This window comes from Drosophila biarmipes, chromosome 2R, assembly GCF_025231255.1.
Source record: "Drosophila biarmipes strain raj3 chromosome 2R, RU_DBia_V1.1, whole genome shotgun sequence".
In the NCBI taxonomy this organism is placed as follows: Eukaryota; Metazoa; Arthropoda; class Insecta; order Diptera; family Drosophilidae; genus Drosophila; species Drosophila biarmipes.
In genome coordinates this window covers 6,616,118-6,634,084 of record NC_066615.1, presented here as the reverse complement: position 1 = coordinate 6,634,084, position 17,967 = coordinate 6,616,118, and the positions used below count along the sequence as shown (strand labels likewise).

Genomic DNA, 17,967 nt, shown 5'->3' with positions numbered 1-17,967 from the left:
CACTCGCGGATTTCAAAGTTCTGATAAAAATATACCTTTTTTGTTTGTTGGCCTGCACTGTGTGCCTATTGTCTGAGTGTTTCTGGTATTGTTATAAAAACTAAATGAAAGCTTAACCAACACGATTAACATGTATTTAACGTTTTTCACTGCCCGTAAAAAACGTAGCCCTTAAAAAACGAACACTTTTTATAGGGATTTTAAATTATTCAATTAGTGAAATAATTTAAAGTATTTTCTTTTTCACTCAATCAAATGTATTGCCCCACAATATAGTATATTATAAAGTTTGTTTAATATCCGAAAATAAAAACCAGGTTTTTAGTATAGCTTGATAAGCACACTTTTTAAACGACAAAACTTCTTTTAAACAACGATCCTGAGACCGTTTATCACTTTGCCCGAGGGGTGCAACATTCATATTTGAGCGCAACTCATTTGGCTTAACTTTTGTCTGGATAACTTCGCAAATCAAATCGAAAGAAGGAACGGAGTCGATGGGCAATTGGAAACATATCGACGACTGGGTAAATAGAAAATTCAATTTGAAGCGATTGCTTACTGGATAGCGAAAGCCTGCCTGCCTGCCAGCCTGCCAGTCTGTCTGCTGTGCACTTTTGGGCCAGCCTTCAGCAGAACTTTCCACAGGCAATCCGCCTAGCATACGTTCCTGGCCCTCATTCCCAACATGTCAGCTCCCCCAAAAACCTTGCCCCATCCCCGCCCATGGCTCCTGCCCACTCAGCAAGTTGGCCACAAACAAACTTCCTGTATCGATGGCAACACTCACGTACCGTTATCGCCCAGCCCCCGGGCCAATATCTAAGTGAAAACACAGATCAACAGTACGACAATCAGCAGAGAAACAGGCCCAGACCCCGCAGACACACATCCGCAGTCAGGAACACATTCCCATTCCCACTTCCACTGCCACATCCACTCCGCGCCCAATCCCAGAACTCTCACCTGCAACGTAGGCAACATCAGACAAGGCAAAGGTAAAGGCAAAGACAAGGCCGGAGGGCCCAAGGCACCTGCACCGGAGAAAAACTAGATCTACTTACATCAATGGACATAGATCTAGGCTACAGGTCTCGGGAATCAAACATCAATACAATCTGAAGTGAGATATTGAAGAATTTTCAGCTAACTAAACTATAACTAACCCAAACCCATCCGCTTGTCTTATCATATTGCTAGACAATATTGGATCGTTCAAATGCTAAAGACGCTTGAATGTGTCATAATAATGAATATAAGCTGAGGAGTTCGACTTAGGACTAATTCCGTTCCGCAGGTACACTAATTTCCTCAATATGCAAGCCTACAGAAGTTTTCGAAAGCGTGTTTTTCCGAGTGTGCTTAGCATTTCCCCCACAAAATGGCAGGCAGGTTACAAATTGTATGCTCCTCCTCGCTACTTCTTCCCCTTTCAAACCCAAGCCCAACCTCCTCGTATCCTTGAAGCACTTTGATTGGTTGGAGGCGCCCTGCCCCATCCTCTTATTTTTGCACGTATTACGGCAAGTTGCATTTCTTGGATTGCATTTAAGCAACATTTATGCATTTTTAATGTGACAGCTGAAATGATGAGATGGCAGCCCAGGATTCCTATTCCGCCCCCTGCTTCTTTGTGCTGACAGCGTGTGTGTAGACCTGTTCGCCTGCCATCCAGCGTCTCCCACCTTTGACCCCATGGCTTATGCATTTTGCAGTGTCAAGAAAGTTTCACTCTCGTTTCACTGAGGCCAAGTCCGACAATTGCAGTAAATCATTAGATAATGTGCCAGGGATTTGCGTGGGCTCAGCACATCATGAATGAAATATTGGGTGGATAACACATATTAAAGCCCAGAAAATGGTCACCAAGACATAACAGAAAACCATGAGTATAAGCAATTGTATAAAGCACCCAAAAATACAACTAATTAATCGCTTGAATAAAATGGGTTTTTATTAACCAGTCGCAGTGTTTATAATAACTCTAAATATTTCGATTCATGATGGGAAATAAGTTTTTTGATGCTATTCAACTGCAAGACAAGTGGTTTAAGCCATGTACTTTAAAATTTAATTAAAAACCGTGCAAAAATGGAGAGCCATTTCTTGGGCAGGCAGCAGCTGCTTCGGCATGTTCGGATTACCATAAACTGGCAGCCATTGCCCAGCATCTAGCACCAATAATGGGCCACTTTGGGCCACATCCAAATGAGGACCTGACCGCAATTGACTGCCAACTAGGCGCGTGCATAATCATTGCAATTTTGTATGATTTCCAGCCAAGCCCCCTTCGACCGCCTGACCCCCGCCCCGCATCACAATCGCCCCTCTTGAATGGCAAATGCCACGCAGCGACCGCAAAAAGCGACGGTCCTGTATCGACACTGGCTTTTGCCGGGACCAAAATCCTTACTCCGCCGCCTGGAAGTATGCAATGGTTTTTGTACCTGGTACCCGGAACACGAAGGGGCGTATTCGTTGTATACATTCGAGGTGTGTTCAAAAAGTAAGGTGACGTTTCAAATTTCGCGGGCAACATATTTTCGATTATCGATTTTTTTGTTTTGTTATGTTGGTACACTCTTCCCTAATATCGGTACCAAGTTTTAATTGAGAGGCGTAAAGGTAACAAGTTGTTTTGCGTGCTTAGCGATTTTTTGCTATCAAAAAATATGGATCAAAGGATTTGCATCAAATTTTGTGTAAAAAATAAAATTAGGTGCTCCGAAACACTTGAAATGTTGACAGTGGCATACGGTGAAACTGTTCTAAGTAAAAAAAATGTTTACAAGTGGTACAAACTCTTCCAAGATGGACGATGGATGCCAATGACGAGCCTCGCTCTGGACGCCCAAGCACGTCAACAACTGATGAAAACGTTCAAGCAGTGAAGAAAATTGTTTTGGGAAAATCGTCGAATCACTTTCAGAGAAGTTGCTGAAGATGTCAGTATATCGCTTCGCTCGTGCCATAAAATTTTTTCAAACGTTTTGGTCATGAGTCGTGTGTCAACGAAGTTTGTTCCAAAATTGCTGAATTTTGACCAAAAGAACCGTCGCATGAGCATCGTTCAAGAGCTGTTGGATGACGTCAACGACGACCCAGATTTACTCAAAAGGGTCATAACTGGTGACGAATCATGGGTATATGGTTATGATATCGAAACCAAAGCCCAATCGTCACAATGGAAGAGCCCAGGTGAGCCAAGACCGAAAAAAGCACGCCAAGTTCGATCAAATGTCAAAGTTTTGATCACTGTATTCTTCGATTACCATGGCGTGGTGCATCAGGAGCTCTTACCATATGGTTGTACGGTCAATAAACAGTATTATCTGGAAGTTATGCGCCGTTTGCGAGAAGCAATACGAAAGAAACGTCCAGAATTGTGGAAAAACAATTCATGGCTTTTGCATCACGATAATGCCCCAGCTCACTCATCTTTGCTTGTGAAAGATTTTTGGGCCAAAAACAACACCACAATAATGCCTCAGCCACCATATTCACCGGATTTGGCCCCATGTGACTTTTTCTTGTTCCCAAAACTAAAGAGCCCTATGAAAGGACGGAGATTTGCAACGATTGAAGAGATAAAGACTGCATCGCTGGAAGAGCTCAAGGCTATACCGAAAAGTGCTTATGGGAAGTGCTTTGAGGATTGGAAAAACCGTTGGCATAAGTGTATTGTATCTGAGGGGGATTACTTTGAAGGGGACAACATTAATATTGATGAATAAATTAATAGTTTTTCTTGAAAATACAAAGTCACCTTACTTTTTGAACACACCTCGTATAAAGGGGATAGTCTCCAAAAAAATACTGAACAAACATTTCTTAACACAGATTCAAAAATAAGATTTATTAAGGTTTTAAGAATAATACATTTATTGAAATCATTTATAAAAGTGCCTCAAACCTGACAACAAAATGTATCCTTTTTCAGTATTTGCTATACGACGCCTTCAAGAAATTTTAGTGATTTCTGAGGCTTCCCATTGCAGTATAATAACAACTTGTCAGTCAATGTTCAATGTTCATAAGAAACTAAGTTACATTTGAAATTTTCTTTCCCAAGCGTTGAGTGTTCCGCCCACAGGTACTCTAGCCGGATTACTGGGTATTTTTTGATCAGGCATTCGACCACAACATCCTTACTCGTTGTGAAATGGAAACAGGAGCAGCGACAACTGCAAGTGCAACGTTGGTGTTTATTAGCATGATTAACCCCGCCGCATTGCCGCACAAATTGCAAACGCATTGAATTTAGGTCAGCGGGGCGGATAATGAGGGGGCTGACGTCGGATTGGGGGCGTGTTGGCGGAGGCTGTGGGTGGTGGCCGGCGGGCGGTGGATGGCGCTTGGCGGAAAATGTCAGAGCATCTTGTAATTTGATTTCGCCGTCATCCTGGCAATCGGCGCCGCTGTTTGTTGGCTGTTTGTGAGCTGGCCGTTGGTTATTGGCCTGACATTTTCCTGATTGCCTCGGCTAACAAAGGATGGCTGCCCGAGCACCAATTTGAATGGCTCAAAGAAACGTGTACCTAGCATGCTAAGGGTTCGAGCCTAATTAGTTTTGGATGCACTTCACAGCGGGTGTGTGGAGAGGGGGAGTCACGCATACGGGCCATAAACAAAAAGCCGAAAGGCTTGTCGCACTTGGCTTGTTTCGTTTCATTTCCGGTTAACCACATCCTGCGTAATAAGCGGCACTTCCGCTCCGCAATGGACTTAAACTGTTTTGTTTTCGGCGCTGGCATTGCTGGTCCTGCCAGGTCCTGTTTTTATTGTGAGTCAAATTTTCGTTTTAGGCGGAAGACAGGAGCTGGGGCAGCACCAGGATGCTGTCACTTCCGGCCGCCTTTAAAAAGTACACAAAGGAAAACAGGTTTTCAATGTGATTTATTTCAATAATTTGGCAAATGTGCCACGAAATTATTAGATAGATAAAAACAAATAAAATATGCCTAAAAGTATGCTGTAAGAAATGTATTCGTCTTTTGGCATTTTTCTCTTCAGTTTACCAACTAAAATGGTAATGTAATATAGTTTTAGGCATTAATTTACGAGATTCTAAAGTTAACTTATAATTGTAATAACTAGGTTAGGAGAATTCGTGACCAAATCTTTTGATAATTTCTCCCTATGTGCCTTGGTTCGGTCTCAGTACTTTCAGAGCCCTGCATGAGAATGGCACGTTTGTCGGCCTTCCCTGTTAGCCCCCTGCGTGCCATGCAAAATAGAGAAGCGATGCCACAAACTTGAGCTGCATTTTTATTTGCAATTCACTCGATGGCCTGCCAGCAGCCATTGTTGCTGTAATTGCCTGTGTAGGACATGGCACTTGGCCAGCCAAAATGAAAGAGCCCTCCTCCAGCAGCAGTGGGATTGTTTGTTTGCCGAGAGCAACAACTGGCCCAAAGTTGTGGGTTGGCTTACGTTAAATGAATTCAACTCCATTTGGCAGTTCCAACCCTGCCCGGCTACCCACCAGTCTAATTGTTGACATAATTAACCTCCCCATCGGAGCAGTCGATGCTGCGCCTGGGCAGCCATTCATTAACATTTCGCACATCGCCTACGAATTTCGGGAGCAGCACAACACTTAAATAATGCGCAATTTCAGTATAATTGCGTTGCAAGTTTGCGGCAACAATGTGGCGTGCTGCAGGACTCTGGCCGGAAGTGCAGGGGCACTTGAGATGCACCCGGCACTCAGTGCCACCTGCCAGCCCCTACGTTGTACTATGTATAATAGACCCACTAGCCAAACATATGTTGCACAATCATTTTATTTGCACGAATTAAGCGCCGCTCGTCGTGAAATGGGTACAGTGGCGAAAGTGAAAAATGGCAGTGGTATTTATTAATTATAGTGATTTATACTTACATTTACGTTGACATTTTTATTTATTTTAAGCAAAATCTGTTAGACCTTGGATAAAAAGTTCAAAATATTCACAATATAAATTATTATAAATTCTAAAATATAAAGGGAAAAGGAAATATTTATACAAGGAAATGGATCGGACAACTATATCTTATAACTTTTGTAACATATAGTCTCCTACGCTTGGGTAAATGATGTTTTAATAAGTTAGACTATATCATCTTAGTGCCATAGACGTTCGAAAAAATTGATTACAAAATATTATAGCTTTGGGTTTTTTCGACATATTATCTTATACTATTGGGAATATATTTTTTGTATTTTTTAAGCATTTCGAATTAAATGTAATAAAATTCGGATGAATCCAACATATAGCTTTAAAAAAACGGTCTTAGTAATAAAAAAATAATTGTTAAAAATAATTTTTTTGATATCATTGAAGCTAGCAACAAGCCTTAAAAATTTAACATGGTGTTACTATGCCCGGGTATTCAAACTTATTTTTCCTGAAGCTAACTTCCTTTCTTGTTTATGTTAAAATCAATAACAATAATAAGACTGCTAGATTCCACTCTATAATATGAATAGCAGGAACACTACATATATAAGAAGTACTTGTGGTTTGTGTTTTAAAAGCCCTACTGCGGTGCTGTATTTCAAACGTAAAGAAAGTGAACAACTAATACTACATTAACGCTTGACAACATAGTACAATTGAGCTTATAATAACAATCACATATAACTTTTATTTACGGTCTCGGAAAGTCTTTCCAAAATCAAACTGACCCACTGTCCCCATCCGGTTGGATGTCTGCCTGGGATCCTCCTGTGGTTGCGATGCGGTTGTGCATTTGCGCGTGCTGCCGCTGCCTGCATTAGCATTCATGTGCGTGGGCGCCATGCGGCAGGTGGAAAAGTGGGAAATTGCAAAAGGGGGAGAGGACCTAAAGGTTCTGGCCAAAAAACCCCAAGCCAAGCCCGAGCCAAGTGGTGGCTGCAGCTGACGCTGATGACAACGTCGGGGTTAACTGGCATTAATGGGCATGCAGTCATTCTGTCGCTTCAGCCAGCTCAGGAAGCCGGCGGCGAAACCGCTCGGAAATTGTGGGAGAGCATTGCCTGACTTCCAAACCTTGCGTGTACGTATCCCAAGGATATGCTTGTTTAAATTTGTATCTCAATGTTTGGTCAGGTATTTCGGAAAAATTTTGAAACTATGGCGAGCACTTACAGTTCAGAAAAGGCACTTGATTTTGTATTCCGATCAGTAGTCGACGACGGTTCAGTCTACCAAATTGTTGCTGTAAGGCTGACTTGAGACCAAATTACTATTGTTACACATTGGCAGCTAGCTCTGTTTCTTTGAGGGTTTCGGGATGGAGGGTGAGTGGATACCATGTATTTTAGGGAATCTAAATGCCTAAAGTAAACTGTTCGTATATACACCATATGTAAAGTTAAAACATCCATACGTTTTCAAAAGGGTTCTAGTTATTTATCCGTTTCCTTTACTGTCATAACTTTGCGTACAGCATAAAAATAGAAAGACTCAGTTCCTCAATTATTTTCCAAAAAACCAGATCGCACCGTAAATCAATTTTCCCCCACTGTTGTTATCGACACCAATGACAAACCACTTTATGCCCTTTTTTCTCCTTCCCCGGAGCTATTAAAACCGAACAAAATTGGCCCAATTCGGGGAGTCAGTCAGTCAGCAACAGCGAACTAGAATAGAAAAATGGAAACATTGAAAAAATATGAAGCGAGGAAAGTCGTCTAGACGTGTGCCAAATGAAATCAAACATCGTATACTGATTCCGCGGCGAACCGTCGACGGTTTGGACGTATTGATTTTATATCATCATCGATGGGGCGGGATATGCGCGAATTCCATTAGGGCGCTCCGTGCGTGCTCCGATGCGTGTGCTGCGGTGGCTGTCACGGCTCGACAGTCCGCCAGTTTCGGTAAAACTTCCAGTCTTACTCCGACTTTCATTCAAGATGCGTGCCCACAGGCTAAATGCCCAGGAGCGCGAACAACTGCGTCGGCAGCGCTCCGAAACGAGACTCGTCGTGGCCCGATGCAATGATCTAGGTGGACCCTCCAGGTTTTAAGTGCCGCTAATATCTCAGGATTTCCCTTTTCAGGTTTCGAGTATGTGGTCAATCCGCCAGTTTGGCCGACGGTCGGTTTCCTCAGGAAAATCCGCAGGGACTCGAGTGGAACTTTTTGTCGGGATAGCTATACCAAAAACCTTCCGTCGGTCGCTCCTAACGCCTATGATGTAGCTAGACCAATCGGATTTAAGGTAAGACACCAGCTTAGTTTTTTTTCATATGAGGTGGACATTTTAATAATTTTTTGAAAAAAAAATTCATTTCAATACATAGTAATAATAGACAGCATATTTTCATACAAAGCTGCGGTAAATCGTATCGTACAATGTATTACAAATGTCCTTTATGAATATTGTTCCTACTGCTTACTACTCCCTTGAATTCAGCTATGAAATAAAATTGATAAGTCATAAACTGGTATATTATACAAAAGACTTACCTTTCCAAAAGCAACCTAATGGTGCTTTGCTTAAGAACAAGCAGCACGAAAATGATAATTCCAAAACTCGAATGGAAGTATTCGACTGCCCTGAAGATGAAATGGGAAAAACCTCGAATCTGCAGGAAGTAGATCTGTGTATGCAGGATTCTCGACACATCCATTAAGGCCCAGAGGCGCAGATACACTAAGAAGCTGTTGTGGCAAATCTCATATCTCAAATCTAGTTTACTAAAATTTTAAATAAATAGAGCTTACGTCTTAATGTCAAATTGCAGACAAGTGGCCGTTCTCTTCCCCAAGCATGAGAACTTATTCAGTTGCCTCTTCACTGTCAAAATTTTGACGACCGTCAGGATGAACAATATTATATTAAAAGAACCGAGGATCCCTAACGGACCATAGAAATATATCCATGCTGATGAGATGTCAACTGTGATTGTAAAAAGTTAATTAAATAGAGTGCCATCTTAAGATACGCATAAGTTAAAACTCACTTCGAACGAAGCATCCAGTAATGCCAACTAAAGGCATTTTATTGAACACATGGGGATCCTGATCCTTCTCCCAAAACGTGTTCATCAAAAATATTACTCCAGTTAGAATACTCGTAGCTCCCCAAACGAATGCGTTGTACTTTATAAGGCTTTGACGATCACCCTTATCATGAAAACCATCCGACCCCAACTTTTTCCACACATAATGGCTGATGAAGGAAAGCCAGAGATTAAAAGACATGTGGAAAAAGTAGTAACCGTAACCTGTGAATGATCAAACAAACCTTTAAGACTGTTTTACCTTTACTTAAATTGTAGCCCTTTAAAAATTATAAAGCTTTATTAAGCTTTTTAAGTTATATTTATGGTTTATATATATATAACCAAATATATATATATTTATATTATGGTTATATATATTGAAACCCTGAAAAAGTTCTCGTGTACTAACCTGCTAGAGAGCAAATATTTTTGTTTAAAAATGTAAATGCATTTAGAACCCGAATAAGGGAATGCATAGAGCCGCTGAGTAGACAACATATAACAAAAATGCCGAGCTTTTTACGGTACCTCTTTATGTAAAAGTAAACTGATATCTTGAGGATATAGCAAACGAAAGATATAACTATAAGAAAATGATAAGATTGATGAGATCAAAGGTGTTTCGAAACTCGATTTTTTAATACCCTTACTCTCAGGGTCTATGGGCATCAATATATCTAAGCAATTATGTCGAACAATCCACATTGATTTTGGGAAATCCAAGTTGAACTGATAAGGATAGAGACAATAAAATCCGCTATCAATGGTCTCGTTAATGTCGAGAAGATGAAGAGTTCCGTTCTGAAATGGTTCATTGTATTAAGAAATCAATTTGAACTTAAATAATGTACCTCAAACAAAGTATATTCATCTGCTCTCACGTTGAGCAACTCGTCGCCAATTTTAAACGCTTTCCTAAGCACATTCGTTTCGTCAAGATAATATATATCCTGGTATGTTGATCCGTCTTCAGCAGTCACATTTAAATATATATGGGCTCTGAAGAACTCCGTAATCAAATCATCGTCGCAACGGTCTCCGGGCAAAATATTTTTAGCTGGGCAGCATATAGGAACACAGGGACTTAGTTTGCCATCACATTTTTGAGAATTATTTCTTCTTTTAGTTCTATAAATATGGGAAAATTAGAATAAGCAAAAAGAAACGCTATAGTCGGGTGCTTTGACTTTCAGATAAGCGTTACTCCGTATCAAATTTTAAATAAAATATAAATTATAGCCATTTCTATTAGAGCGACGAAGTATTTAAGTTGGAACAATCAGTATCGGACAGCTATATTATATAGCTCCCATTGGGACATTAAAAAAATAGATTTTAAAAAATTAAAATACATATTATATTAATATCAACTTCTAATTTTAAAAATATAATTTTTTTAATATTTCAGAATTTTAAATAAATTTATATTTGTCCTGATGACATGAATAATAGAAACCTACCAAGGGAAAATAAAATTTGACTGGTCTATTATAAAATTAATTTTGTTAAATCCAAACCCAGGATGAAGAAATACGCCTCCATAAAAAAACACTATAAATAATTCACTTCCACTCTGCTTAAATTTTGTATAGTTTTGATGGCTTTCATTATCACCAGCTGCTCCCCAAAGACTTTTGTATGCGATTGTAAATAATTTTTTATCAGTGCGATTCGTTGAGGGCTTTGCCCATAAATATATGTATACATATCTAAAAATAAGAAATAGTAAAGTTAATTCAAGTACTTTTGGTTAAAAAATTAGAAAAAATATCCGAATCTAACCAATAGAGTAATGACTTTTGAGTTTATTTTTGGTTTTAAGTATATTGCTGGGACTGTAACCAAGAGTTAGAAATTTAAATCAAGAAAGGAAGTTAGCTTCCTAAGTTATATACCCTTGCGGTCATTAGAAAAGATCAATGTTAGTAACACCATCTTACCTTTTTAAGGATTGTTGACTGCTATATGTTAGAGTCGTCCGATTTCTATTAAATTTAATTGGAACTTCTTAAAAATACAAAAAGTGATATTTCCTATTTTATAAGGTAATAATTCAAAAATAATTTGTTTTATAAAATAAGGCGACTTTATCTTATAGCTGTCATAGGAGCAATTCAAAAATTGTTGTGAAATATAATACAAATTAACAATAGCTTTTTTGATAAAACCTAAAATATAATTATTTTGTTCTACTTTTTTTAAAATTTTAATTTACGATCCCTGTCATATTGTAAACACATATATTTAGATTTTTGACCATTTTCAAACCCTTTACAGTACCCTTCAAAAGCTGGCTTTTCAGCCTTGGCCAGCAAGGTGCCACGGCTACCGCCGTATAGAGAACTCGGGTATCCGCCCATTGGATCCTACGCCACCGACTTCCCAGGAACTCAGTACTACTTCACTTTTAACAAGCAGATAGTGCGCGAGCAGAAATGGGTAACACCAGGGTAAATATTTTCAAATCGCCCAATATGTTTTGAAGAAACAGGATATTAAAGCCCACTTTACTTCTTAATTTAAGATGAAATTTTAAAAACTCTTCCAGGCCCTCCACCTACACGCACCACCTTAAATACCCGGAATGGGACGTGGAAACGGCGTTCGGGTGCAGGCGCATCATCTGGCCAGCGGTGGCGGTATTCTGCAGTCCCCACAACAACGCCAGGTGCGCGGTGTGCGGCGACAAGCCGGTGGGTGACTACTTCCACAACTTCGGCAGCGACGCGGACATGTGTCGAAATTGCATGCGCGTCGAGGTGGCAGCGATCAAGAAGTGCAACCTGCAGATCACCGAGAGGTACGCCCGGCAGCAGAAGATCAAGCAGTTCGTGCCCGCCCGCTACTGCGGATTTTTCCACAATCACGATGGTACCACGGCCACCATTGAGCGGGAGTCGCGAAAGGTCTTGCGCCAAAAGATTCGCGTGGAAAATTACCTGTACCGCCTCAATGCAAAAAAGGAGTAGTAATTCTCTCCAAAATTTGTTTTGTCTTAGCAAAGAAAGGAAACTTGTTTTGATTTTCCAATAAAAGTGTTATGGTATATTCTAATGCTATTAGAAATCAAATAAAAGGTTTATAAAATTCCCAGTCAAAATGAAATTTTGAAATAATTTGTTTTTAATTTCATTCCTAAATGAGATGGATGTTTTCATAGTCAACAAAATCGGATTATCTTGTTTAAAAGTTATTTTATTCTAAAGATTATTAAAAAAACTCAGGCTGGAAAACAGGAAAGTTCAATTTTTTTAGAGAATTAGTTTTAAGAACACCAATCTTTGTTTTCCTCATTGCGGAAGCGCGCTTTGGCTGTATGGAACACTTTAATTGCATTTCCGCCACTCGGTTTTCTCTTCCTTCTGCGTATCCCCACTTCCGGTCGAGAAGGAGGATTTAGCAGCCCACATGGAGCCAGTGGCCAAAGTCAGAGACAGAAACAGTGGCACAGACAGCCCCGTCCTTGGCCACAATGCAACAATGGCTGCTGGCCATTGGCAGCCATTGCAAACATTATGGCATGGGGACGCCATGGCCCTGTCAATGCAAAATGGGATTTCACAGTTTGCTTGTTTTGCATTTGGCCAGCAGCAAACTGGCCACGCCTCGAGCAAAGAGTTGGTTTTGGCCAACTTTTGGCCATTCCGCACACGCGTGAAATTCCAAATGCGAGTCAGGTGCTCTTTCACCTTGAAAGGGTCGAGTAGCAGGCTGCTGCAGGAGCGAAAGTTTCAAAAGTTGCACATTACCATGACACTCTCTGGCTCATGTCTTAAGCCACATATCACAATTAATTTAAAACGCAATTGAAATGACTAATGCTCCAAAGAACTTTAAGTTTATTTCGATAAAACAAATTGGCCATAAGTTACATTATATTAAGTTTTAGTTCGTTATATTTTTGGTTAATTAACAAAAACTTCTTTCGTTTTGTTTACTTTATTTTATAGTTTATTTTCTTATTTATTTTTTTTCCTATTTTAGACGTATTGAATAAGTTATTAAATATTCTATTAAAACAAATCAAGCTATGGTTCCACCACCCCAAAAGAAATTCCCAGAAAAAGCAATGAGTTCATTGGAGCAAGCATTATTTATTGACAAAAGTTGAGACAGATGACGAATTGATTCGCAGGCAAGGAAACCACCTTCCCATCATTCCCTCCACCAAGTTCGAAGCTCGAGGAATTTGGTGCACCCAGGAGTTTGCCGTAAGAGAATGTTTTCCATTTCATGTCCTGGAAAACCACTAAACGTAGATCGATTGGCAAACAAAAAAGAACAGCCACTGTGATATAAACTGTGAGAGTTTCGAACTACATCACCAGCAACCGTTCCCTTCTTTTTGGACAATTTTCAATTTTCGCACTGAGGTGACACAAATGCGTGCCACAGATGACAAATCGTTGGAATTGGCCGTGCAACCAAAAAGAACAGCCACTGTGATATAGCTTTAGTTAATATATCAGCAGCAGAAGTTCCCTGGGGTTGAGAACGGAATAGATACTTGTCAGGGAGAACTAAACGTCTGATGTCAGGCACTTTAGGTACAAAAAGAACAGCCACTGTGATATAGATATAGCTTGGTAACTTACAGCACAGCAACTATTCCCTCTACTTTAAAGGCTGTGTTTCAGCATTGGACAGGTAATTTCGGATGGTATTTCCCTTGATGAGCTTTGGGCTTCATGCACGCGCTATAAAGGAAAATCACTGTGATATGTAACGGAACAACGCATATCACAACGATCGTTCCTTTTAGCGAATGGCCCGAGATACGTGGGGATCACTCAAATTGATTTATGGCTTGTAGTGCTGCAAATGCCACAACGAACTTCAATGGTTGTCTAGCTTTATGATCGGAAGAGTCACCTAAGGCTGGACGACCAAAGAAACTAATTGCAACCGAGTTTGATGGCCCACTTGCACCTTTAACTTCACTTCGCTTGTTGAGTATTTTAAAATTATAGCACGAGTGTTCGGTCTAGTCACTTCGCTTGATCGTCACCGTTTGAAAAAGAGACCATACCGACATTCGCCATTCAATTTTAAAACTGGAGGCCCTTCTCACTTACTTTGGCACGTATTTTTCAGTTTACGTTGCGATGCTGTGGCCAGGATCTTGAGACACACTTTGCCCAGTGATGAGAGACAGAATCATAACTGCACAAGATGCGTCCCAGGATCGGGACCTTCGGGTGCTTCACACTTTGCTGGTCGTCTTTTCGAGATTATAGGACAAACTTTACCCAGTGCTGCTAGGAAATTGGCAAAACCGAACAAGGTTTGTCGTATAATTGCTGTCCCGAGCTGATTTACTTCTTTCACTGCTGGATCGTCACACTCCGAAGATGCGTTGGTAACTGATGATCTTACTGCCGGCGGCTGGGCCTTTTATACCTATTTTCCTTGGCTGCAATCCCTTACCTGTGGGTGGCGGGCGGTTTTACCTGCAGGGGTCGGAGTGATTCCGCGAATTCGCGTCCCGGATCGCGGCGACCTTCGTGAAAATTTTGCAACTTAATCCGTGGCCATAAACGGATTAATGCTCCTCGGCTTCGGGGAAAAACGCGCAGCTGTGTCGCGCATAATTTTCGCAGAACTGCAATTAGGTTAGGCCCACAAGGACTTGGGATCGAAGATCGCCGTCGGGTTAGTTTGGGTAGTTAGAGCGAAGTACGTTCCCCGTGTCGTCCCACGAAGTGTAGGTATAGGAGCAGGAACAGTCAAGAAGTTTTCACTACCTTAAGCTGTTCCTGTGGTGACTGTACTTACTGCAGGACAGGATCATCCTTGATTATGGTCGCTCTTGATGCAACCACCTGTGAAAGTGTAGTTAACCAAATTATATGATACTCTTGTCGAGGACTTTGTCTGTTTCTTCCTTGTGATAAAAACACTTATACTTGTAATTATAACATCACGGACCCATGCAATAGAACTTATAAATTTTCTATGCGTATCATTTTAAAGTATTTTAAAGTTTTTTTTCGTTAAGTTAATTAATTTAGCGGCTTCCTTGTAGACTTTTCAATTATTTTAAATTCATTATGTTAATTTTATCTCTATCACGATTGATGTTATTATGACCGCAGATGTCCACTGATATGTCTTCTTTCGTCTTGTTGGGAAATAGTTCGTCTTTATGTTGAATTTAAATAGTATTACATTTGCTTCTTTACTTTTGCCTATTTACCTATAACCTATTTTTACCTATTACCTATAGTACCTATTTTTGCGCACATCATTGTATTGTAACCATTTGGGAGCTTTAAGCTCACACGCATAGCCGAAATTGCAGTGCAATGCGTTAGTATTAGAACATCACGCGATTTTTCTGTTCTTTTTCTGCACGATTTGCAAGCCGGCGGCATTCGCTTGTTGATATTAACCGCAACCGCTCGCTGATAGCAACCCCGCTTAAAGTATTGTAAACCCGCTAAATAGTGAAAATAAATGCATAAACCTATAAAAAAACCATAATACAGTCCACTATTCATAAACATAACAAATTTTGGTCCTTCGAGCCGGATACCCGCGTTTATTTGTGCATTTAATTTTGTGAACATTAGAGACAAATTTACCGTTTTTTTCGTCATGAACGCGATAATGCATAGAACGATTCAACAACGTGGTGCCTGCAAGGGGCAAATAACGCGCACCCTCAACAGTGCTGTGGAGTTTTCACAAAGATGTGAGAATGTGGAAACATTGCAATTCAAGCTGGAGCGTTTGGTCGCCACTTTCAACCACTTTATGGAGCTCTCAGATGAGTTAGTGGAATTTCACTTGGAGGAGGGATATGAAGACCCTGGATTGGACATACCCGAATACGAAGACAAGTTCTACGCCGCGCATGCTATTTTTAGTAACGCCATCAAGGACATGGGAGGTCAGGATCATGGACAGGACCAGTCGAACATTCTACTTTCAAGTACAGTGGAACGCCTATTTGAGGGACAAAACAACCTTTTGGAGAAAATTCATACTTCATCGGGAACTGCTGATTTAAGGTTTGAGAAAATTCGGATTCCCACATTTTCTGGTAAATATGAGGATTGGAGCCAGTTTAGTGATCTGTTCTTAAGCTCAGTAAATAGTAACGAAAAGCTCTCCAAGTGCCAAAAGTTTCATTATCTCAAATCATATCTGGAGGGAGAAGCACTGTCCCTAATTAAACATATTTCCGTCTGTAATGATAATTACCAAGACGCATGGGAAAAATTAGAAAATCGTTATAATAAAAGGTCGCTCATCGCTCGATCGTTTGTTCAGAATTTTTTATCGTTGCCAACCGCTAACAATTCGAATATTGCAGAATTACGCAAGGTAATTGACTCGGCCGACGAATGCATTCGAGGCTTACATGCGCTGAACTGTGACAGCCGCGATGTATGGCTCATTCATATTTTGCTGTCAAAGTTAGGTTCAGAAATTAAACAAGCTTGGGCCAACTGCAGTTTATCGGCCACTGAAGACGTCACCATAGAGGAGCTGTTCGCCTTTCTTTTCGCTCATTGTGATACTTTGGAGTCTTGTCAGGATTTACCCGCAATGCAACCCTCAAGACCAGCCCAGAGTAGACGCCGCCAAGCCGCTTTTCATGCCAGTGGATCAACTCAGTCGTCTCGCGAATGTATATATTGCCAAGGACAGCATTCTATATATTCATGCAATGAATTCAAGGCACTGGATGTAGTCAGCCGCCGCACCTTCGCCAAGGATACAAAATTATGCTTCAACTGCTTGAGTCGATCGCATCAAGTCAGGGATTGTAATTCATCGAACACTTGCCGTCAGTGCAACGCTAAGCATCACACGTTAGTACACCCGATTGAAGCAAGATCGGTTCCTGTGGCACCTGCGCACTCGACTGCCGCTGATACGAATACTGCCGCTGTTAGCCATCATATTTTGGAGAGGGCCAACAATCCAGCCCTACTGCCAACTGTTGTCGCCAATGTTATTGACACATGGGGAAACGAGACCTCGTGTAGGTTATTGCTCGATACTGGATCAACAATAACCATGGTATCTGAGTCGTTTATCCAAAGGATCGGAATTCCTCGCACGCATGCCCGCATTTCGGTAGTTGGTTTAGGTGCTAACCCGGCTGGTGTTAGCCGAGGTCGCGCTAGCTTCACCTTACTCTCAAGAACCACGACTGCATCATTGGAAGTCTCTTGTCTAATTATGAGTTCTCTAACTTCTACGATTCCAGCTCAGCAGGTCAAATCAAATGCAACTATTTGGACCAAGATTCGCAGCCTACCGCTAGCTGACCCGACGTTTGGATCTCCGGGCAAAATCGACGTTATCTTAGGCGCTGATCAGCTGTGGAACTTATATACTGGACATCGCCGAGAGTTTGGTATCGAATACCCCATCGCACTGCATACTAATTTTGGTTGGGTTATTACAGGCAGCTACACTGATGGTAACAAAGCATCTACGCACGCACAAGTTCATCACGCTTATGAAGATTTGGATTCCTTAGTTCGCTCATTTATGGACATGGAACAAGTGCATCCGAGTAAAACAACGATAGACGCCAGTGATCCCGCCGAACAACATTTTCTGAAAACACATGCTCGTAGAGAAGATGGTGTTTATATTGTTCAATACCCATTTAAGGAGCCCCGCACGCCAATTGGCTCCACTTTGCCACAGGCTTTAAACCGCTTCGCCGCTTTGGAAAGGAAATTTAGAAGATTCCCCGCACTCAAACAACAATATGTGGATTTCATGGATGATTATTTAAATCGAGGACATATGGAATTGATTCCGGCTGCTGCAGGCGGTGAGGATCCCGCACTTTACAACTATTTGGCACACCATGCAGTTTTTAAGCCAGATAGTACTACCACACGTTGCCGAGTGGTATTTGACGGCTCTGGAAAGGATTCCACGGGTCATTCTCTTAATTCGCGACTGCATATAGGACCGCCTATTCAACGGGACTTAATTGGAGTATGCCTTCGATTTCG

General features: G+C 41.0%; 1 protein-coding gene across 3 annotated transcripts; it reads left to right on the top strand.

Annotated features, from left to right (window-relative positions):
• The first annotated feature begins 7,126 nt into the window (after positions 1 to 7,126).
• On the top strand, positions 7,127 to 12,034 carry LOC108026579 (uncharacterized). 3 transcript variants are annotated; one of them, XM_017097532.3, is made up of 4 exons: positions 7,127 to 7,267; positions 8,033 to 8,193; positions 11,258 to 11,430; positions 11,529 to 12,034. In XM_017097532.3, the coding sequence occupies exons 1-4, from the start codon at positions 7,261 to 7,263 to the stop codon at positions 11,947 to 11,949; spliced, it is 762 nt and encodes a 253-aa protein (XP_016953021.1). In that variant the 5' UTR covers positions 7,127 to 7,260; the 3' UTR covers positions 11,950 to 12,034. The 3 variants fall into 3 exon arrangements, with proteins under 3 accessions (XP_016953021.1, XP_016953020.1, XP_016953022.1); XM_017097531.3 differs by lacking the exon at positions 7,127 to 7,267 and adding an exon at positions 7,871 to 7,979; XM_017097533.3 differs by lacking the exon at positions 7,127 to 7,267 and adding an exon at positions 7,871 to 7,979 and having other exon boundaries at positions 11,505 to 11,637.
• The last annotated feature ends 5,933 nt before the right edge of the window (positions 12,035 to 17,967 follow it).

Excerpts from the sequence above, each read along its gene's own strand:
- LOC108026579 (XM_017097531.3), top strand. The coding sequence starts at position 7,886 with ATGCGTGCCCACAGGCTAAATGCCCAGGAGCGCGAACAACTGCGTCGG. Across the intron at positions 7,980-8,032 it reads GGCCCGATGCAATGATCTAG|GTTTCGAGTATGTGGTCAAT; the intron begins GTGGACCCTCCA and ends TTCCCTTTTCAG. Across the intron at positions 8,194-11,257 it reads CTAGACCAATCGGATTTAAG|TACCCTTCAAAAGCTGGCTT; the intron begins GTAAGACACCAG and ends AACCCTTTACAG.